Raw genomic sequence first — 22,534 nt, forward strand, 5'->3', positions numbered from 1 at the left:
AAATGTGAATTAGTTGTGCACCTGGGAGGAAAGAGTTGTAGAATTATTAGCCATTCTCTGTTCAATGTGCCCTGCAATTATTTAAATCTTTTTTCCTCCCTACTTTTAATCAGAATGGTCTAGATTATACTGCAGAGACAAACAACCCCTAGATTTCAGTGACTTTATTTCTCACTTATGCTCAGGTCCAATAAGGGATGGTAGGAAGGTATGGCATTCCTCATGGTCGTCATTCACTGCAGTCCAACAGAGCAGCCACCACAAGCACCTTGCTGGCTAGGTGCTACAGGGAAAAACAGAACAGGGTCATACCTGCACTAGCTCTTAACTTCTGCCCAGAACTGATACTCATCACTTCCATCTACTTTTCACTGGCTGAAGCAAGTGCCAGAGCTACTCTGTACATTAGCAGGCTTTTGTTATTGTTCAGTCGCTAAGTTGTGTCCAGCTCTTGGCAACCCCATGGAGCCAGGCTTCCCTGTTCCCCACTATATCCCAGGGTTTGCTCAAATTCATGTCCATTGAGTCAGTGATGCTATCTAACCATCTCATCATCTGCCGCCCCTTTTTCCTTCAATCTTTCCCATATCAGGGTCTTTTCCAATGAGTCAGCTGTTGGCATCAGGTGGCTAAAGTATGGGAGCTTCAGCTTCAGCAACAGTCCTTCCAATAAATTTTCAGGGTCGATTTACTTTAGAATTGACTGATCACTTTGCAGTCCAAAGGATTCTTTAGTAGGCTGCAGACAGGCAATCCTCCCATATGCTTTGAAGGAGGTAGAGCTGGAATATTTGTAAACAGTTCTAATGAACACCACACTCACAGAGCGCATTTATCTCTTCCCCAAAGGAGATCTGCCAGATACCACCCAGTCTCTGCACCTAGTCAAAGTCAAGGCTCTCTAGATAAAAGGCTTTCCAGTAGGTCTGAAGAGCACTCTGGAGCCCAGTGCTCAGTGGTCTGGAGCCAGGCAACTAAAGTCACTCTCTGTCCTCACACTTATTTCGATGCCCAAATCCTAAAGACAGCTGACCACGCCCTGAAACAGGCTTCTGGGATCTGAGTGGTGTCCATGTCTGTATGGCCATGCCTAGAGAATCAGGACAATCTAGAAGCTGGAAAATAAGAACTATGGCATTTTGCTGAAATCTTGCAAGGAAAAGGTCAGCCTCCTTGCAGGATAGGTATTGTTCCCCCATGTTTATAATTAAGTACATCAGATAAACGGGGTAAGTGACTATATGGAGGGAAGCAGTAGATACAGATGAAAAATACCTGTGTGAAAATAGTATACAAACTACTATACTTTGTTCATCTTTCAGAAAATGTTTACTCTTATGATTCTGTTTGCTTAAGGAAAGACTTTCACTTTTCTATTTAGCTTAGAAAATAGTAAAATGGGATTCATGGATTATAATCACAGAATCATTTTGAATAAGTCATACTAGCTTTAAACATATTACCTTCTGATTAAACTTTCAAATAATGTAATTTTTCAAGTAAATTCTCAATATCTGGTGCCAACACCAACACATATCTTTTTCATATTCTACTTCTTTGAATGTTTCTATCTCCATGAAATTATAGGAATGTTAACTCATGTTTTAAAAATCATTTAAGCTTAACTCATCAAAATACTGCTTTGTTAGTTATTTGATGTCCAAGAAATTTTTACATATTTTTCAATAATCAATTTGAATGTTTATTGAGTAAACCCTCCCTCTCAGAAACAGAAGTTTTCACTTTTCTTTCCCCTATAGTAAATTAATCTGAGCATCAAAAGGTTGAAGTTTTATTTGAAACTCACTGTGTGTAAACTTTTAAATATTTATTATTTATCTACTTTGGCTGTGTTGTGGCTTGCAGGATCACCGTTACACCACGTGGACTTCTTAGTTACAGCATGCATGCAGGATCTAGTTCCCTGACCAGGGATCGAACCCGGGACCCCTGTACTGGGGGCATGGAGTCTTACCACTGGACCACCAGGGAAGTCCTTGTATAAACTTTTAAAAGTCTGACTTCTTTTGCTAGGTCCCTTAAGTGACTAATGAAAGTTGTAATTATTTTCTTTTACTTTATAATTGTCTCTTGATGGACTAGGACTCCATTCCCAGGAGAATTAGTTTTAGTCTAATTTGTGTTATAGTGGCTATACTATACACCCATTCTCCATTTATTTAATTTTCATCAAATTCAATGCTTTAATATTTTCACCCTCCATACACATACCAGTTACCTACTTTGCCTTGAAAAAAATCCCATGGACAGAGAAGCCTGGTGGGCTATAGTCCATTGGGTCGCAAAGAGTCGGACTCCACTGAATGGCTAAGCAAGCGTGACTACCTACTTACTGAGAAATAGCCCTTAAAGGTAAAAGGCCACGTACAGGCATCTGAAAACCCTTTCTTCCCTCTGGTCATATCCAGGTCGTGAAGGCTTTCTTCTTTCAGACTTTTAAATAAATTGGCTTTGGAGTCCCAGGAGGTAATGAAGTAGAAGAATGGAATGAAAGGACTGAGTTCAATGTTATTTCCAAAGCCCTTCCTAGGAAAACAATAATTTATTACTCATTTTGGAATTCTAAATTATGAGGAGAAACTCCTCAAAACTTAAGTGAATTATTTTGCCAGAGGACCTAAAAAATGCATCAAATTCCAAGTCAAATTGTTCCAAGTTACCTTTCCATCTAAATTCGATAAGCAGTATGAAGTTTATCCTTTATATTTGCATATAATACGACTTCTAGAAGCAAACTTTCTTTTCAGTAGCATCGGTGGGGCCAGACTGTGTAGGTTCAAATCCTCCCTCTACATTTTCTCCTCTCCTTGACTCAGTTTATCTATTTAAAAAAAGTTCAAAAATACTACCTATCTGACTGGACTGTTTAAAGGAGTAATTGAGTTAATGCTTACAAAGCTTTTACAATTTTTTTTTTTTTTTTAATTATATGATCCCACACTCCCATCCAGGATAACAAGAACCACCACAAGTTGCGTGAGAATTTAAGTTCCTCCGCTTTCGGCTCCTTTATCCCTTATTAGAAAAGTGCTTTGTCTACATGAGCACACTACTTTAGCAGATTTGAGCTTTGCCAGAAAGGTGTTTGTATCTAATTTCAAATTATGAATTCCTGAACATTGGATGATGTACCATGCTGCTATACACTCAGGGGCCCCTTCGAGTGTTGGGCGTGAGAGTCGTAAGGAACTCTGGCCTGCGTATGTCTAAGTTTTGACAGCCAAGGAGCCGCTAAGAAAGTTATTGGTATTGAGAAAAAGGGAGGCTAAGTCACCCTGAAAAAAAAAAAAAATACACTGAACTGGAGAGCTGCCTGCATTTCACTCTGCTGCCTCTGGAAGAGGTGTGTTATCTAAAGTGCTTCCATCATGAATAATGATGGAGAAACTGCCTTTACTCTCCGACTACTGTACTTTCAGGCAGAAATCCATGGGCTGGTGCCCACGGCATCTATCGGGAACTTGGTTATCACACACGTTTAAAGCAACCAGTACTCAGCGTGAAAGGCAGCGAAAGGGAGGGGCCGGGACACTTCGGGTGAGCAGCGTTTCTAAGGTCAGATCCAACCCAACCCCCGCCCCCCCCCCACTACTTTTTCCGCGGCTGGTTCTCCTGGTGATTTCGGAAATCGGCTACCTTTGTTTACATGTTGGCTCAGCACTAGAAAGCCTTAGTGCTTTCTAAAAAAGAGAAATCTCTTGCGTTTATAGACAGTGCTGGGGGAGCAAAGTTCCTTCTCCTGGGCAGGGGAGGGTGCCTCTCCTGCAACACGTGCCGGTGGTGGCAACATCTCTGAATCGCACAGAGGCAGCTTAAGTGAGGGAGAGGTTCGGGGGAAGGCGAGGAGGGTGGTGTGGGGCAAGCAAGCAAAGTGCGGAAGCTGTATGGGGATTCTTCTAGAAAGTGGGGTGGGAAAGGAGCTAGGGAGGGCGTGTGGAGGGAAGGGATCTGTGTCAGAACGTGCGTGTGAGCGGATACAAAACCCGAGAGAGGCGTGAGCAGCGCTGTGTGTGCGAGCGGGAGCGAGGGGCGCCGGCTCTGGGTGTGTGCGCCTGGGTGAGTGACACCGAGGGGCGGGCTGGCCGGCTGGCCGGCGGGCGGGAGCAGCCTGCGAGGGGCGGGAGTGTCCCTGCGTGGAGCGGGCCGACCCGGAGTTGTGTCAGTGAAGGAATCTAGCCCGGGGGCCGAGCCGGCTGCGCCCTCCGCCGCGAGCGCCGGCAGCGCGGGGCTAGCTCCGGACGGCGCGCGGCCCAGGCAGCGGCTCCTGCTCCGCCCGCCCTCCGCGCCGCAGGGGCCGCCACCGCAGCCGCGCCTCCCCTCGCCGGCAACCGTGCCCCCAATCCCCGTCCCCGGTCCGGGACGGAGAGGCCGGCGCTCGGCACAGAGGTAAGCCCAGGATCTCCGGCCGCCGCCGCCTCCCGGGACCCATTCCCCGCCCGCCCGCCCGCCCGCCGGGCTCGGGCCGGGACGCGGCAGGGCCTGCGCAGGCGGGACGGTAGCTGAGCCCGGGCCGCGCGATCCGCAGCCTGAGTCGCCCAGCCCCCGCCGCCTCCCGGGGCGCTGGGTGTGGCCCCCGCTGGGCGCCGACGCGGGCTGGCCAAGCGGACCGGACGCGGAGGTCGCCGTCCTGCCTTTCTCGGGCCGGCACTGGCGAGCGAGCCGGCGGGCGGGAGGAGGCGCAGGGTGCGGTGCACATTCGCGCGCCCAGGGCGAGCGTGTGGTGGCGGCGCTCCGACGTGGACCCGCCCGCCCCGGATCTGAATCGGCCGCGGTCTCTCGCCTGCCCTCCCTTACGCGAGCGCCCCCTTCCACCCGCCGGGCGGACGGAGACCGATCCCCTCTTGCCGCCGCGCTCCTGCTCCGAGCCGCCTCTGCCGGCAGCATCACGCCCTCGATCGCTGTCCGGCCTAGGGGCAGCCGGTCCAAGGAAACTCGCGCCCCTCGGTGCTCGGTGGGAGCCGGATGCGGCGGCTCCCGGAGCGGGTAAACTCGCCGTGGTGGTCCTCAGGGTGACGGGAGGCGATGCCTGGAGACTTGGCCGCGGGAGTAAGCGTTCGCGTCGCCGCGACTGGGCGGGCTGACCCGGAGTCGGCCGACGTTGGCCAGAGCTCGAGACAGCCGTGGTTCCGGAGATGCGAGAGGGTCTTCCCGCTCTATGCCCACTCCCGACTTTTCCGTGCCTCGGAAGATCGGTCCCGCTCGCTCGCACTCTGTTTGGTGATTAATACTTAACTGCAAACGTGGGAGATGAAGGGTTGAGACTTTTACCTGGACAGGGGATGCGACTGAAACCTCCTATCATGTCAACTTGAGGTTTCCACCTCTTAGGGGGTTGGTGTGTGTGTTTGTGAACTTCCTGAGCTTTTGATTCCCAGTAGTCCGGGTTTTAGCAAATGCCAAGATTTTGGAGCCCTGACATTTTAAAGATTCTTTCTGTGCAGCATTTTCCTTTGAGTGAGCTACAAAATCTGTAGCTTGAGAACTAGGGAAAAACCTTGAACTTCAAACACAGCCTCTTTCATGAAATGTTATGTGCAGTATTTTTTACTTGCTTATTTAATTTTTTAAGAAAATGTTATATTAAAAACTTTTACCAATCCTCTCGCACATCAGGAAAAAAATGACTCAAATTTTAGAACCTATGCAGAAGAAGAGCTTTATGCCAGTATTTGAAAGAGTAAGGTCGTGTGACCTTTATGACTGGTTTAGTTTGTCCTAAAGGAACGATTCATTGCCGTATCTGATTGATTTTGTTTTCTAGAGATTAAGCAGATGTGTAATATGGCAGAGAGAAGAGACAGGAAGTCAGAATTGCTTCATTCTGAAAAAAGAAAAAATATTATCCAAGTAACAAATTCATTTACTTTGAAAGATACTCTGAAATGAAGTCTCCAGTCGCTTTGTTGTATAAAGTATTTGATTGGCCTTTATAAAATTATATCAACTAAAATGCAGTGTGTTGTATAGATGGGGCAGGTTTTTTATCAAGTAATTGTAGTATTTAAAAAAAATACCTGTGTATGAAAATATTTGTTGGATCTCTAGGGGAGATCAACTAGGGGAAAATCAACTTTGGGAATGATTTTCTATTTGGACAAGGCAAATGCTGCTGCAGTCTCTAATTAGAGTTTTGGATTAAACTCAAGCTTTGTTAAAACCTATTTTATGGAGCAGCAGAACAAAAAATATGTCTAATTCTTTATTTGTGTGTGGCTTTAAACACATATGTGCACGCGTGCACACACACACATACACACACTTACACGACTAGCTCCAAAGGATAATTTGCATAAAAATACAATCACTTGAATGCAGAGAATATCTAAGAGGATGGTTAGAAAAAAAACAAAACGATACTCAACATCAGGGAAAGGAGTATATTAATTGGCAATTTTCTTTCTTTAATCCTTGCCTGTGAAAATATTAAATAATTTTCTAGGAATCAATTTAAATTACTTACTAAGGCAAAATGTTCAAGGCTTCTTTTGTATTCATTTTGTTTTAGGGAGCCCCCTAATGAAAGTCTCCAACTGACTGTTGCTGTGCTTGCCTGATTTTCAAGTGGCCTTTGTGGGGACAGATTTCTGTGGGCTTGTGAGGCTGCTCAGCCAATCTCTGTAATGATCAGGAAAAGAAAATGCTTAGGCCACACCATTGCAGTCTTTGATACTCTGCCAGTAGGAAGCATCTCAAAGACCTACTTTGCCATGCAGATGGAAATACTTTCCATCAGAAGTCAAGCTTTAGAAATATTTCATTTTTGGTTCTAAGTTTTATCGGTTTCTCTGTCTCTGATGATAGAATTGTGCTGTTATCAATGAATATACATTTATGGCTTTTGTGTTGAAGGCACTTAGGTGATCTTCATCCTGTTACCTGTGTTATCTTTACACAGCTTTAATCAGCATCTTATGAGGCAGGACAAAAACTTTGGGTTACTGTTTGATGGATAAGTGGAAGAAGTTGAGATTTCTCATGGTATGATCTAAACGGCAACCATGTGTCTCCCCATGTGATGATAGATGGAGTGGGTTTTGTGTGACATGGATACAGCCTGCTCACTGCTCCCTTGTGTTTCTTCACTAGTCATCTTCTGTAGACCCTTCACTGTTATTTAAAGGTGATAATTGAATCAGATGGCTGTTACAGTGTTTGTACCCAGAACAGTTGCTTTCACAAGCATGACACAGGACATGACGGCAGCTGCGTAATATGGGCAGATTTAAGTGATGGAGTCTGTTTATTGATCTCTGAATGATTGTGCATAATTCAGCCAATCAATTCATTCCATCACTGTTCTGTCTTAGTGTGTAATCACACAATTAAAATGTGATTTTCATGATACAAACAGTTAAAAAACACCAGTACACATAATTATAGAACAAAAACAAACCTTTATTTTTTTTTCTTCCTTTTTTTTTTTTTGAAGTAGTCTGCTGTGAAGGTGTTATTTCCTTGACACATCAAAATGGCTAATTTGGAGTTGTGACGCTTGTTATGTAAATAGGCCATATGTTGAATTTCTACAGAAGTTTATTCATTCAATGTTGTGATAATGGATAGGATCCCCTAAGTACCATAGCTAAGAAAAATAGCCTGTGAAGATGCATTTCTACTGTGTATATCATTCCCATTATTTTTGTTTAACAGCTAGTGTTTTTATTTTCTAATAAAAATATTCTTAAATGTGATGTTGTCATCTATCCTTATATGTACCAATTATTGTAGTCCTGATGTGACTTAGCAGCAGCAGCATTGTAGTCCTGACTCTAACTTTCTTCTCATTTATGCACTTGTTTAATAGTTTTCATGATTGATGTTCTGTAGTTAGGGCAGAAGCTACATGCCTGATCAATTTTTTATATTTTTCTGCTAAACCCTTTCCTTTCACAATGAAAAGACTTTCCTTTTCTTTCTACTGTTAGCGTTCGCTTCATCACTCAGACTCAGACCTAGGACCCATCCTGACTTCTCTCTCATTCATTCCTTTAAGTAAAGAGAAAGTGAAAGTCGCTCAAGTCATGTCTAGCTTTTTTCGACCCCAGGACTATAGAGTCCATGGGATTCTCCAGGCCAGAATACTGGAATGGGTAGCCGTTCATTTCTCCAGAGGCTCTTCCCAACCCAGGTCTCCCACATTGCAGGCAGATTCTTTACCAACTGAGCCACCAGGGAAGCCCAAGTGGACACCAGATCTTGTCAACTTTTCCTTTGTAAGAGTTTCTCCGAACCAGCCCCGACATTCCTCACTGCCTCCCCCAATAGCCGAGACCCTTGGCCATCACTATTCTAGGATGATTATAGTCGGTTACATCCTGTATCTCTGTAATTGAGTTCTCCCAATGAGAAGCATTTCATCTTATCAATGTTCCTAAAACTCTGCTCTTTAGAATTCTTATCCAAGGATTGTCTCATGAGAAGACTGACTTGAATTTAGGTTTGTCTGATTCCAAAGTTCGTACTCTTTTCACTAGTTCAAGTATTTATTATGCCCTGTACCCACCACATTTGGTCCAACCTCTCAACCTGGTTTTAATGTACCTGCTGCTGCTGCTAAGTCGCGTCAGTCTTGTCCGACTCTGTGCGACCCCATAGACGGCAGCCCAACAGACTCCTCTGTCCCTGGGATTCTCCAGGCAAGAATACTGGAGTGGGTTGCCATTTCCTTCTCCAATGCATGAAAGTGAAAAGTGAAAGTGAAGTCCCCCAGTCGTGTCTGACCCTTAGTGACCCCATGGACTGTAGCCTACCAAGTTCCTCAGTCCATGGGATTCTCCAGGCAAGAGTACTGGAGTGGGTTGCCATTGCCTTCTCCGTTAATGTACCTGACTCTTGCTCAAATTTTACTTACCAACTTTATTTCCTACTTTTCTAACATGAAGCTCCTATTCCTACTAATTGAATCTCACTGCCCATCTAATTGGAGAAGGCAATGGCAACCCACTCCAGTACTCTTGCCTGGAAAATCCCATGGAAATGGACAGAGGAGCCTGGTAGGCTACTGTCCGTGGGGTCTCGAAGAGTCGGACACGACTGAGCAACTTCACTTTCAGTTTCATGCATTGGAGAAGGAAATGGCAACCCACTCCAGTGTTCTTGCCTGGAGAATCCCAGGGACGGGGGAGCCTGGTGGGCTGCCGTCTATGGGGTTGCACAGAGTCGGACACGACTGAGGCGACTTAGCAGCAGCAGCAGCAGCCCTTCTAATTTGTTCATGCTGTCTGTTTTAGATGCCTTTTCCTTTTCCCTCTGACCTAAGCACAATCTCCAGGTTAAGTCCACTTGCCCTAATCATGTTGCTGTCCTTGGATTCTTCTTCTACCCTTTTGCCTGCATCATTCTTTAGAACACGCTTATATACTCTCTCTTATACTCCCTTATACCATTGTGTTCTTAATTCTTGCTTTCCCAACTAGACTGCAAGTCCTCAGAGGGCACTGAGGGACCTTGTATGCTGTCTTTGAATCGTCTACCAGCCTTGGGCACAGCACACCCTTGATAAGTAGACCTGTAGAATCAATAAATTAGAAAGGTGATTTTTTTTGTTGTTTTTTTAAAAGATGGGCTTTGATATTGCCTGTGTACTGCTCATCATTGTGTCTTCAGAGCCTAATTTGCAGCTTGACACTTAGTAATGACCTTAATAAATATTTGTTAATGTAGAAATTAATGTTGACATTGGATGAAAGGGACCAGCATTTGAAGAAGAGTCTGTCAAGGAGTTTTTTCCTATTTTTTTTTTTTTTAGTGGTTCTGATCAGTCTCTTCATTCATCAGCTATGAGGATTCTGAGACCTCGGCATTTTCCAGAGTTGAGATAATGATGGAGGCTGGCAGTTGTGAGTTAGAATTAAGGAGGCTGTCGTTATTTTAAGGTGGAGTGATGGGTCCCATTAGTGAGCACAGGTGAAAGCACTGAGGCCTTATGCCAGTATTTTATACAGAGTTATCATTTCTATAAATGGGCTTCCCAGGTGGCGCTAGTGGTAAAGAACCTGCCAAAAGGGACGTGGTTTCAGTCCCTGGGTCAGAAAGATCCCCTGGAGGAGGGCACGGCAACCCACTCCAGTATTCTTGCCTGGAGAATCCCATGAACAGAGGAGCCTGGCGGGCTATGATCCATAGGGTTGCAAAGAATTGGACACAACTGAAGCAACTTAATATGCATGCATGTATTTCTATAAATATTCAGGCTAATCAGCTCTAAGGGCTTCCTGGGTGGCTCAATGGTAAAGAATCTGCCTGTGAAGTAGGAGACGTGGATTTATCCCTGGGTCGGGAAGATTCCCTGGAGAAGAAAATGGCAACCCACTCCAGTATTCTTGCCTAGGAAATCCCAGTTCATGGGGTCACAAAGAATCGGACACAACTTAGTGACTAAACAATAGCAACAACAGTTGCAGAGTTACCCAATCGTTTCATTTAAAAGCTTCTTGAACATTAAAAAAAATCCGGGAATCCATCTAAGGATGAAAAGTGAGGTAGGAAAAATTGCCACACCCATTCTGCTGTATCAGGACAAAATTCAGTTCTTTCAACTTATAATAAGACTCACTTTGTACAAGGCCCTGTTTCTGCTGGGAAGGAGTTTATAGTTCAGTAGGAGAAAGAACATATGCATCCCAGAAACAAAGGTCTAAGAGAGCTCAGAAGGGAAAATTCCCTTCTGCTTGGGGAGTGGTGAGGGCCTTCCAAGAGTGACGGTTGTTTGAGCTGATTATTGAAAGGCTTCGGGTGAGATTTCAGTAACTATATTGGGAATATAGAGGTGGGGAAAGGGCCACAGCGTTGGGAGGAGCGCAGGGCAGGCATCCCAGGGTTTTTTGACTCTAACATCAGTCCTTTTACATATTTTACTACCACTGCGCCAAAGCTGAAATGCTACTAGGACCCTCCTGGGTAGTAGTAATGAAACTTAAAAGGATATACAAATACCTGCAATTGTTACTTTTGGTGCCAAGTGCTGAACTGACCATGACATAAAGTGCAAAGTAAATCTTGTAAGGATTATAATTGGTGTGTTTCTGGGTAGCATCCAGCTTGCCTAGAATTCCTGAAAAGGATTCTTGCAACGTGGAAACACCACTGAAGGCTGAAACTTTCTTAGTAATGTAAACAGGTCAGCCCTGATCGTGGTCCTAAGTAACCAGGCACCTGTGGGACACTGCGATCCTAGCAGAGCATGAGTAAACAGCTGCATGAGTAAACATGCTGTTCTGTAGTTCCCAGGTTCTGATTCTGACCCCTTGGATTATAAAACTAGGACAGATGGGTATGAGTTTCAGGGAGACAGATTTGGGGTCAGTATAAGGAAGGTGGTCCTGTAATGGATCGAGCTATTTCACGAGGTGATAAGACTCTGACTAAATGTATTCAGGCATGGGCTATACCAGGCAATGTCTACATACATGCATTATCTCCATCTTTCCTCAAATCACTGCTATTGCCCCCTCCCACCTCATTTACCGATGGGCCATCCTGAAGCCTAGCAAGGCTGAGTGGTGAGTACATTACAGAGCAGGTGTCAACCCTGGCAGTTTGAAAGCAGAGACTGAATATGTACTGGATGAGGAAAGGGGGCAAACCTCAGATGGCCACTAGGATTTTTAAGGATGCTTCCTCACGCTAGGATTGAGTCTTAATTCTCCTTGGGGGATCAAGAATCCTGCTAATTGTTGCCAAGCACTAATTCATCAACAGCAGCACCCAATTCCTAGAAATTCAGAACAAAGAGAATGCAACCATCACCATCATGATGGCTACCACTCACTGATCATCTCATTTAAATCTAACAGCCATCTTGCAAGGTAGGGATTATGTATCCTTTTAAGGAAGGGGCGCCGTAGCTCTGCCAAGTTGCATAGATTGATCAAATCTACAGAATTGATGAGTGGCTGTTTTCTTATATCACCCTTTAAGGTAATGCATGGTGATGATGTCAGACATATTTACCTATCAGTTCAGCATAGACACCAACCATTCAGAGAGGCCACCAGCTATACACAACACTGTGATTCTTCTCAGAGATGGGATTCCCATGAGGTCCTGTTGAGGCAAGGTCTGAAGGGATGTGAAAGCTTGGTAGTTCACCAAGACGACACATCTGGAGTTCCAGAAAACTGTAGTGCCTTCTTTTTATGTTCAGCATTTATCTGATTTTACACACCATACCTAATAGGGATTCCCAGGTGGCACTAGTGGTAAAGAACCCACCTGCCAATTCGGGAGATGTAAGTGATGCAAGTTCGATCCCTAGGTTGGGAAGATCCCCTGAAGAAGGGAATGGAAACCCACTCCAGTATTCTTGCCTGGAGAATTCCATGGACAGAGGAGCTTGGTGAGCTATAGTCTGTGGGGTTGCAAGGAGTCAGATACAACTGAGCAACTAACACACGCACACACTATAATTGTATTTCACACAGATTTCTGAATAAAGAAAAGTAGTTTCACAATGGTGCTTTCATGTCTTCCTTGTAAATGTATCTTCTTCCTCACTCCTTTTCTTCCTTTTACTTTCTGTACTCTGAGGCCCATCTGTCTGGACACCATCCCCTCTTTCTTCCTCAAGTGTCTCTTTCCATCATCTCTCTTTCCCTCAGGGTCTCAACCAGCCTTCATTTTTGTCTCATAAGCATTCATGAATCTTTCTCATTCTTTAATAACAAGAGAAGTCAAGCAAAATCCTCGTGGTCCCTTCCTTATCAGTCTGGTCATGTTCCATCTCCCTCCCTGGTCTGAGAAGGCATCTCCTTGAAGAACAGGTCCTCACACATCACTTACCCTGCCCCAACTCCCCTTTCTTCTCCACCCTCTACAGCTCTGTTCTCTTGTAACAGCTGCCTCTGTGCTTCAAACTGCCAGACCCATGGCCCAGGATTTTCTTATAATTCTTGACCTGTGCACTGCCTCTGGTGTTACTGATCTCTCCACCTTGAGACCTTGCCCACCTGTTTTCTGAGTCATGCCTCTCCTGATTTCTTTCCTATTGCCCAACTGCTCTGTATTAGAGTTCTCTGCAGGCGCCTCTTTTCCTCCCAGACCTCAGCACCCTTGAAGGTTCATCCTTCAACCCTCTCTGCTCACCTACTTCTTGATTCTGTTACCACCTATACTGTCGATTCCTCAGTCTGCAACTCCGACTGTGAATTCTCCTGATACCTGTGCCAGGCATCTTAAACTCAGTAAGTTCAAAACTCTACTTCTACAGCCAGCCTACTCCTTCTGTGTTCTCTGCCTCAATTAATGAAGCCATTTGATCAATTTTAAAATCTAGGAGCTGTTTCTTATTCCTCTATTCTTATTTCTTATTCCCCTATTCTTCATTGATGACTCAGCCATGTAAAAACTATCTTCTCACACCCTTAATTCTGCCCTCACCTCTCCAGGCCATTACCTCCACAACTACCTTGGTTCAGGCCCTCATCACTCTCTCGAGGGTTACTGCAGTAGCCTTGTAACTGGTCTCGCTGCCTTCTGCCTGGCCTGCTTCCAATCCCTTCCCCACACTGCCGCCTTTCTAAAAGGCAAATTTGATCACGGACTCTCCGCTGCTGAAAATCTTTCTGCAGAGTCACTGCTCCTCCAGGATAAAAATCTAAGCTCCCTAGCCTGGCACAAAAGCTCCTTTGTGATCTGGCTCTCCCTTCGGGTGTGTATCAAAGTCTTCTCTAATGATCCTGGTCCCCACTGACTACCCTTGCCCATAGCATCCCTCCTAAAGGAAATGAGTTGTTACAGGAGAGAAATGAGAGGAGGTATGGAAACAGAGAAGAGATTACAGGGCTGTGGTGTCCTGTACCATGACCACTATCTGCCTGTGGCTGCTGAGCACTTGAAACACACTTGGTCCAAACAAAGATATGAGTGTGAAATACATCACGGATTCAAACTCAGCATGCAAAAAAGAGTGTAAAATAACTCATTAACAAATTTTAATATTGATCCCATGTTAAAACAGTAACATTTCGAATATAGTAGGTTGAACATTATTAAAGTTAATTTCACGTTTCTTTTTATTTTATTTTTTAACATGGCTACTAGGAAATTATAAACTACCTGTGTTTGGGCTTCCCTGGTGGCTCAGATGGTAAAGAGTCTGCCTGCAATGCAGGCATCCCTGGGTCAGGAAGTTCCATCCCTGGGTTAGGAAGATGCCCTGGAGAAGGAAATGGCAACCCACTCCAGCATTCTTACCTGGAGAATCCCGTGGACAGAGAAGCCTGGCGGGCTACAGTCCATGGGGTGGCAAAGAGTCAGACACGACTGAGCAACTAACACTTTCACACTTTGACTGCGTGGCTCGCATAGTAGTGCTGTTGGACAGCATCAACGGAGGCCATCTCCTTGCTCCCAGGAGATACATCCTGTTTGAACCACTCCCAAAAGCTTTCTGAATGATTAAGTCAACCCTACAGGTGTAGAGAAGCAGCAGTTGCTCCATTTCATAAATCCAGAGATACTAAGTTGGTGTAGATGGACAGGGAAGTCTGGCGTGCTGCAGTCAATGGGGTTGCAAAGAGTCGGACACGACTGAGCAACTGAACTGAACTGAGATATTAAGTGCTTTAGATAAGATTCAGTTTCACAGAGACAGATTGTGAAAATTGCAGCAGGGAGCCCTTCGTACCACGTATTCAGGGCTGAAATCTCAAGTCAGGCACATCTGTCTCCCCCGACCCCCCAGACACCCTCGGGAGAGGGAAGCAGAGAGACTGTGCGTTGGAGGGAGGCTTTGAGGTAGGCAGGAGGAGCAAGGGCAGGGCAAGAGGCGCCCCATTCCCAGGAAGCCTCCTGCTTGTAAGGTACAGACAGAACACCAAGAGCCACGATCTCTGAGATCCCCCATCCTGCCGTGGCTCCTTCCCCAGTGGGAGAAGTCCCAGCTCCCCCACTGTCTTGAGTCTCAATAATATGTCCATGATGAAGCCACTGTGCGTCAAACAAAATGACCTGCCTAACAGCTGGTAAGTTCTCAGTTGTGCCTTAGGATACTGGGGGCAGCAGTCTGTGGATCATTTGGCCTAAAAGGCTTGGAGTAAGGTATAGAGCTGTCACAAGGACCCGGAAGATAATATGTCCTGAGAGATATGCAGAGCTTTCTGTCTTCAAGTGGAAAAGCCAAACAGTGATAGGAAAGCAGAACTTAGGTTGGAGCCAGGAGAAACATGAAGGTAAAGGGAAGAAGCCATGACTATTAAGGGAAAAGTCCCATGGAATCCCATGCCGGTGAGGCTGATAGGCAGTGGCCTCAGCGCTTGTATTCTGGTGGTTTGCATGCTGTGTTCTATTGAACCCCTTGGTTCTAATAAGAATGCCCCGGGCAGTTGTTCTGACTTGCCTTTATGTATCAGGCATTAGTATAAGATTCTGGTAGGGGGAGAGGTGGTTGTGTTAAAAGTTTGAAAGTCATACTGTATAGAGACTGGCCTGAGAAAGTGGTGACCACCCAGGTGTGGTGACTGCTCTCCCATTGGCAACATCTGGGACTAGTTCAGGCCCTTAACAGGGGCTCCAGCTCCTTTCCATCTGAAGCTGAGTGACTCTCCATTGGACTGACTGTGCAGTCTGCCTCCCCTTACCCGGGACGCCAGAACCGTCTCATTCTTGGGTACCAAATTTCCACTTTGCACCCCAGGTTCTCTCTCACATTCCCAAGTCCCCACTTTGAGTTCTTGTGTAGGAATCCCAAATTGCCTTTGGTAAGGGTCCCATCACTTACCTCCAAGCTTTCTTAAGCCAATAGTCTTGCCTCTGAGCTACAAGCGCTACAGTAAGTGCCTGCTGCTCCATTTCAAGCTTCTTCAAAACTGACTCCTGCCAGCAAAGGGCCAGAAACTCAGTTTGGCTGCCCTGCTGGTCTCTGGGGTCCCATTTGTACCATAAATGCAATTTGGGAAGAGAAGGGGAAGGCAAGTGTAGCCTGATTTTCCTAAATTATGGTATATCTGCTTCTTTGTTCCCTGTGGGAAAGTTGGTCTTACATGTAGACTAGAAAGGTAGCTGCTGCCTTTATAATGGTGTGCTTTCAGAATTCATTCTACTTAAAAGAGCTTTTCAAATATCAATACTTACTCTTTCTTGCTCTCTAATATGCAAAAGCCTACATTATAAAAGCTCTGTTTTCTTTCCCAAGACCACTATGGTTTGGAAGAGAAAGGGCAGATTTGATGCTTGGAAAGCCTAGTTTTGACTCATGTAATTGACTGGCTGTAATGAACTTGAGCCAATTACTTAATCTTCCTGAAGATTAATCTTTCTGAACCTCAGTTTTCTCGTTTATGAAGTGAAATTAATAGTACCTACTTGCTTTGTTACGATTTTTTTATGACTAAATAAAACAAGGTATAAAGTGCCCAGCAGCAGGGCCTAAAATGCAGTGCTAAGGAAGTGGTAACTTACCAGATTTTACAGACCCTTTCCTGAGACTGATAAGGAAGAAGATAAGAAATCTGGGCCTAGAGACCCAGAATTCAGCCGTCCCTGGGTGAAAAAGGATCAGAAGGAAGTTGCCTTCACATTTTTGCTTAAGGCAAGTCCTGCCTAATGGTTTGCATTTGTGAAAATATTCATCTGGGATTATGAATGCAGCATGAAGCCATGGGAAAAAAAAAAAAAAGACATGTTTACATCCTTTGCCAGGATAATATAAGAATAAACAAAGCAAGTTTTTGAATCTCTGAATAGTCAGGTGCACTGCCATCAAAATAAACTTTTATTTCTATTCTTTGCTGATAAATTATAGATAAAGGAAGCCACTAAAATAACCCAGAAAAGGAAGATTCATATACAAATTAGATACCAGGGACAGGCTTCACACTTGCTTTGTTGGAGCCATTCTTTCCTTAACTGTGGGTGTTTGGGAAGTTCTTTTATTGTCACCTTTGTTGCTGACAAAAAGAGAGAAACAGCTTTAGTATACTCAGGAGAGAATGGTTTTGATTGGAGGCATGTTGTTCTCAGTGTGGGCTAACTTTCCTGTATTGTAGTGATTGCTAATACATAACTGAGGAAACCCGTAAACAGAGCTGGATCTGACATACTGCCACTTCTAATTGGCCTGTGTTTATTATAGGAATGGGGGCAGTCCTATAATTTTTAAAGGGGAAAGTGGAAGATGTTATGCTGGCTACTGTGACTGCTAGTGTTCTCATCTAGAAGGTCTTTGGCCTTTTTCCTGTATGTATTCTGTGAAGTCTAAATGATGGGCTGGATTCAGTGCATGCAGGGGCTGTCAATGGCTTCCTGGGTCCTTGGATGCAATTGATCGCCCCTGGCGATACTATAGTATCAATGGAGTGTCATATTTAATCCATGAACACTCACAAAGAGAGTATAAACCCGCTACCTTTAATGCTGTTAAAAATAATAGCATTAAAAATATTATTTAGTGTTGGTTTGTGGCATTAACATATAAACTCATTTATTGTTCTACTAGTCTCAGAGTAAGAACTGTTGCAGTTGCAGTGGGTGGTATCAACTGAGGTGGTCATGACAACATTAATTTATCATTTCCAAACCTTGGTAGGATTTCACCTTCTGAATCTTCTGGATTGTCTGTAGTTATTTCTCATTTGTTAAGGCAAGGCATATTTAGCTGTTCCTTATGGAAATACACTAGAAGTATCTTCATGAAGGTTGATGAAAATTGTTCCTTTTTTGCAAATCATTTTTTCTCTCTATCAAGACATTTTTGGATTCTAACTTCTAAAAATTTAATCTCTCAGTGGTACATCTTTCACTTGTTTGTCGATTATACTTTTGAAAAAGGTGTTTCCTTTGTCATTGATAAAATGTGGACCAAGACAGTCCAAAGACAGAGTTCTGTGACTTTCTCCACGAGACTTCTTGACATCCATACATGAATTGTTAGCTGTGTTTTGTTTGTTTGTTTCTTTGTTTGAACGAGTTTGATCATCTTGCACTTGGGTTTACTTTCTTGCCCCCAAGCTGTCTCTAAGAGGATACAGCCAGGAAAGACTTAATCCGATGCCTCAGTGATGCCATCATTATTGATCCACTTACTGCCAATCATAGAACCTGTATTATGAAATGTAACGAGATTAATTTGGAGTAACTTGTAGATTGCATACATTCTTCTTTTGAAAAGTTTACTCAAGAGCATATGTAAATGACCCTGTTTTTTATTTATGTTTAGAAAATAATTTTGTAAAGTAAACTCATACTTCACCTCTAATTTCAACTCATATGAGCTTGTTTGGTTAAAAGGAATTGCTTTCCTGTGTATCACTCAGTTCTCTTTATGGAATCATTGCTTTGAAAACTAATTGGTGGTGGGATGGGAAATCAGACCTTGGGTGTCACTCCAGCACATCATTATACTCACTCCTCCTGGGACAGACATGAATCACACTGAGGCGTGTCCACACAGCATGCTGGCATCTATGTAAATGGCTCCATGACAGCTTCACTAACTGTGACCATGACAGAGAATGCACTGATGGCATCATGTCGCTAACGGATGTGTTTTCTCTAAGTAGAAAACTCTGTATTATTTGAAAAAGTTCCCCACCCACCGCCACCCACTACACAAACTCTTTGACTTTTACATTAATATCAAATGTCAAATATACAAACAATATTTATGTACTGTATTTTGTTTTCTTTGTGTACAAAATAGTCTTCTACATGCTTTTTACCTTGGACTCAATAGAAAGAAAAAAATAATGTGAAAGAACAGTAGCACTGAGGAATTCAAATCTGCAATAGAAAGAAATAAACTCTTGCTTCCTAGAAATACTGCTCTTTGGTAGTGCTTTATATTTTACAAAATACTTTCAACAAGTTTTTTTGCAAAAAACTTTTTTTCTGACTATAAAAATAATTGCATATCATTGAATTTGGAAAAAATACTGAAGTGGGTAAAAGAATTGTCAGCTAAAATTTCACCACCCAGAGATCATCTTTGTTAGCACCTGGTATATTTTCCTTTCAGATATGCATTCATGTGTGGTTATGAGTATGTGCATACATTGTGTGTGTGTGTGTGTGTGTGTGTGTGCGTGTGCTTAAACTAGCTTCATCGTGGACCTGAGAAGTTTGTACTGAACCGTCAGTATGACTTAAAAATGCCTTGGAATCAGTTTGAAATTTTAGACCTGGCTATACTACTTATGTAGTGACTGTAAATTGCTTAAACTATCAAAACTTCCATTTCTACTTCTATAAAATGGGGATAATAATAGTATTCATCTACTAGGTTTATTGTATAAGAATTAATAAAATAATACATATAAAATACTTAGCATGGTACATGCCTCGTAGTAAATGCTCAGTAAGTGTGAGCTATTGTTATTATACAGGTTTTCTTGTCTCTTGTCCTCACTTTATTTTCTAGTAGCAATTTCTCTTGTCAAAAAACATTACTTGAGAAGTATTTGGAATGACTGCATATATTTCAATACATGAATATACCTTAATGTAATCATTTCTCTATGCTTAGACCATTTCCAGTTCTTTGCTGTCACGAAGAGCGCCACAGTTAATATCCTTTACATTCATTTCTGTGCATAGACAACAAAATGAATTACTAATGGCATTTTACAGAGAAGCAGAAAAAAACGAACAGTTCTTTAGTATCTGCTAATGTGCCAGGTGATATGCTAGGGATTTTTTTATCTCAAAATTCTCATTTAACTCTTCCATAACCCTGTTGAGGTACGTCTGTTACCCCAGTTTTTGGATGAAAACCCTCTGATGGGAGACAAGCAGCTTGCCCAAGGTCACAGAGACAGTGGTGGTGGAGATGGTGTGTGAAGCCAGCTGTCTGATTTCAAAGCTTAAGCCTTTCCATTCTGGCAGGCAGCTCGTGCCTATCTTTTTAAGGCTGGCGGGATGAATAGTCACCATTGTGTTTTTCATGAAATGTCACTTGGTGCCACATAAAAGATAGGACACTTGGCTGGAACTCTGAGCTTGCTCAATATAGCACCTCCCATGTGTGTATGTTCTTATATGTTTTGGAATCAAGCCTCATTAAAATAAAGTGTTAACTAAAGGAAATAAAACATTGGTATGATTATTTGATGAAAGCAAACCTTGAGGAAGAAAACATTTATTTAGTCAAAAAATACAGAAATCGTCTTTGTTTTAGTTGGATGGGCTAGGCTGGAATTGCTTACCTCCCTAGCAATCTGAGTATTTCACACACATCAGTATAGGAATTAAACAATAACAGCCAAAGTAAATGGATGCTGTCAAAAGGGATTATAAGTTTCATTACTTGTATATTAAGGGTTGAAAGGAAAAATCTTTAGCCTTAATTGTAAGATGATATATCAGGAAAGAGCCAAAACAATTGCTATAGGTATAAGTATAAGTATAAGGGAGACATAAAAATGCTGGGACAAACCTCCAAAGAATTATTTGGTGAACTGACAGGTTGTCTTTAAAAAGTCAGCCATTCGGAACATTTATCTTGGCAGCTCTCAAATCTGACTTACAGTGTGTAGTGTGGCAGTCAATTTTTGTAGGAAAAATGCATAATTAATACGAAGATCAAAGTAGAAAGTATTGCCAGTCAGTACCTAACACACAGTTTCTTAGAACAAAGGAGCAATTGAAGTTGTCTTTTAATAGGGTAATCCTGGCTTGTCATTTTGTAGGTATCAGTTCTTAGTGAAAAATGAAAGAGAAAAAAAATGCTCCGGTAGTAATATTTCATATCTAAGAGGTACTTTGTTGCTGAGTTTATAACCAACTCTTGTCTAGTCAAGAAAGCTACCTTTGGTTTCTGAGTTCTTGAATTTTCATAGTCCTTGAGCTTACACATACTTGCCTTATAATTGTCTCAGTTTCCCTTCAGATCATTTTAGTTCCTGCAGGGAAGAAAGAGTGTCCCTCATAGCCCAAGAACTAAGAAGGTTTTGCATCTTGACACAGCATGACCACCAACTCAGGCTGTGGAGAGTAGGTTGCCCATGGTGGGGTAGCAGGTGGGAAGGGCCTGCGAGTTGAGTGTGGGCTCTCTGCACAACTAGTGAGCAGTTACCACTGTGGACAGAGGGTGGACTCTGGATCTGCAGATTGGATCTTAGATGTGGCTTCATCCAGCCCTCGTAGCTATGTAACGCTGGGTTAAGTGCTTTACTGCCTCTGAGCCTTGGCTCCCTCTGCTCTCACACAGAGATAATGATTCCTGCACAGTCAAAGGTCATAGGGAGGATTAAATGCATTGAGCCAACCAATGGGTTAACTCAAAAGTGCTCTGATGATTAGCTCCCAAGTTACAAATAAATAGTCACAGGTCCTGCCTCCCGAGGAGAAGCCAGTTTACCATTTGAAATATTTTCAAATGAATAATGGGAATATTTGTAAAAATATACCATTCCTGGTGCTAACCTCACTTGACTCTCCTAACTCTTTGCTTATACATTTTGCAGTAATATAGGGATAGGCTCCATGCTTGCACAGGAAGCACCTGGTGCCCAACGAGCATGGCGTCTCTCAGAGCTTGAATGCTCAATCCCATGGCACATCCCTCTGATGAAGGAAGGAGGCCCTTGGCATCAGTAGGTGGTTCCTTTGAACACAATATAGACCTTTATAAAAACAGGCATTTAAGTCTGCTGTGTTGTTTCAAGATAGAAGCAAAACTTGTATGTTTGATGCATTATTTTAGCTTTCAATAAAAAAGATTTATAGAAAAGATATCAGATAGGAAACCATTCCAACAGGGTTGCATTATAAATAATTATAAGCAGCTCTTTGATTATTAAAGCAATCATTTTGCCAAAGGGGAGAAGGAAAGAGAAGAAGTTAGGAATTTTGACACTGGACATCACACACACTTTTCTGAAGTCTCCTGTGGTTCCCCTGCAGCCCTGGTAATGTTGGCAAGGGCTCAGAAACTGCTTCTGTGTCTGGCTGCCAGAGAGTCCATCTCACCTGCGGGGCTGCACTTACTCCCTTTCCCTGGGATGTTTCAGGCTAACCTCCCTGCCCTTTCTTGCCTCCCGGCTGGTCGTGATGACCCTTTCTCTCAGTCCTTTAGAAGGACAGGATTGGTTTATTGGCCACCAGTGAGCTCAGCTCACGTCTTATGAATGTGTTTCAGGTCTATAATAACTGAAGTGTCTCTGTGGCATTCCTCAGGGATGGGGGACAGGGGAGTGGTGTAAGCCAAGTGCTAGATGTTTTATAAAAAAAAACCCATGAAGGACCTGCTACCTGGGAATGGCTAACCCTGCTTGCTGTACTCATCTTGAACTGGTTTTGAAATTTTGTTTCTCCTTCTATGCGTGTGCCTGCTAAGTTGCTTCAATCATGTCTGACTCTTTGCAAACCTATGGACTGTAGCCCACCGGTCTCCTCTGTCCATGGGATTCTCCATGCCCTCCGACCCAGGGATCTAACCTGCATGTCTTCTGTCTCCTGCATTGGCAGGCCAGTTCTTTACCATTAGCGCCACCTGGGAAGCTGTTTCTCCTTTTATACAGGAAACTATTCTAAATTTCCCTTATTTGCTTTGCTACTGCATTTCATTCATCTTATTTCT

General features: G+C 43.4%; 1 protein-coding gene across 6 annotated transcripts in view; it reads left to right on the forward strand.

Annotated features, from left to right (window-relative positions):
- Nucleotides 1-3,539: 3,539 nt before the first annotated feature.
- The window catches only part of SPATS2L (spermatogenesis associated serine rich 2 like), a 191,302-nt gene continuing 172,307 nt past the window's right edge, over nucleotides 3,540-22,534 (forward strand). Inside the window, exon 1 of one of the 6 annotated variants that reach the window (XM_070800186.1) lies at nucleotides 3,540-3,558. Coding sequence is in view for 2 of the 6 variants with exons in the window: in XM_070800173.1 (XP_070656274.1) it covers nucleotides 5,154-5,238 (85 nt within the window). In the remaining 4 variants the exon portion in view is untranslated. Of the gene's footprint in view, nucleotides 3,559-3,969; nucleotides 4,078-4,163; nucleotides 4,408-4,724; nucleotides 5,005-5,059; nucleotides 5,239-22,534 lie in introns of those variants that run through there. The other 5 variants (XM_019974579.2, XM_019974573.2, XM_019974592.2 and 2 more) reach the window with 5 other exon arrangements.

This window comes from Bos indicus, chromosome 2 (assembly GCF_029378745.1).
Source record: "Bos indicus isolate NIAB-ARS_2022 breed Sahiwal x Tharparkar chromosome 2, NIAB-ARS_B.indTharparkar_mat_pri_1.0, whole genome shotgun sequence".
NCBI classification, from domain to species: Eukaryota; Metazoa; Chordata; class Mammalia; order Artiodactyla; family Bovidae; genus Bos; species Bos indicus.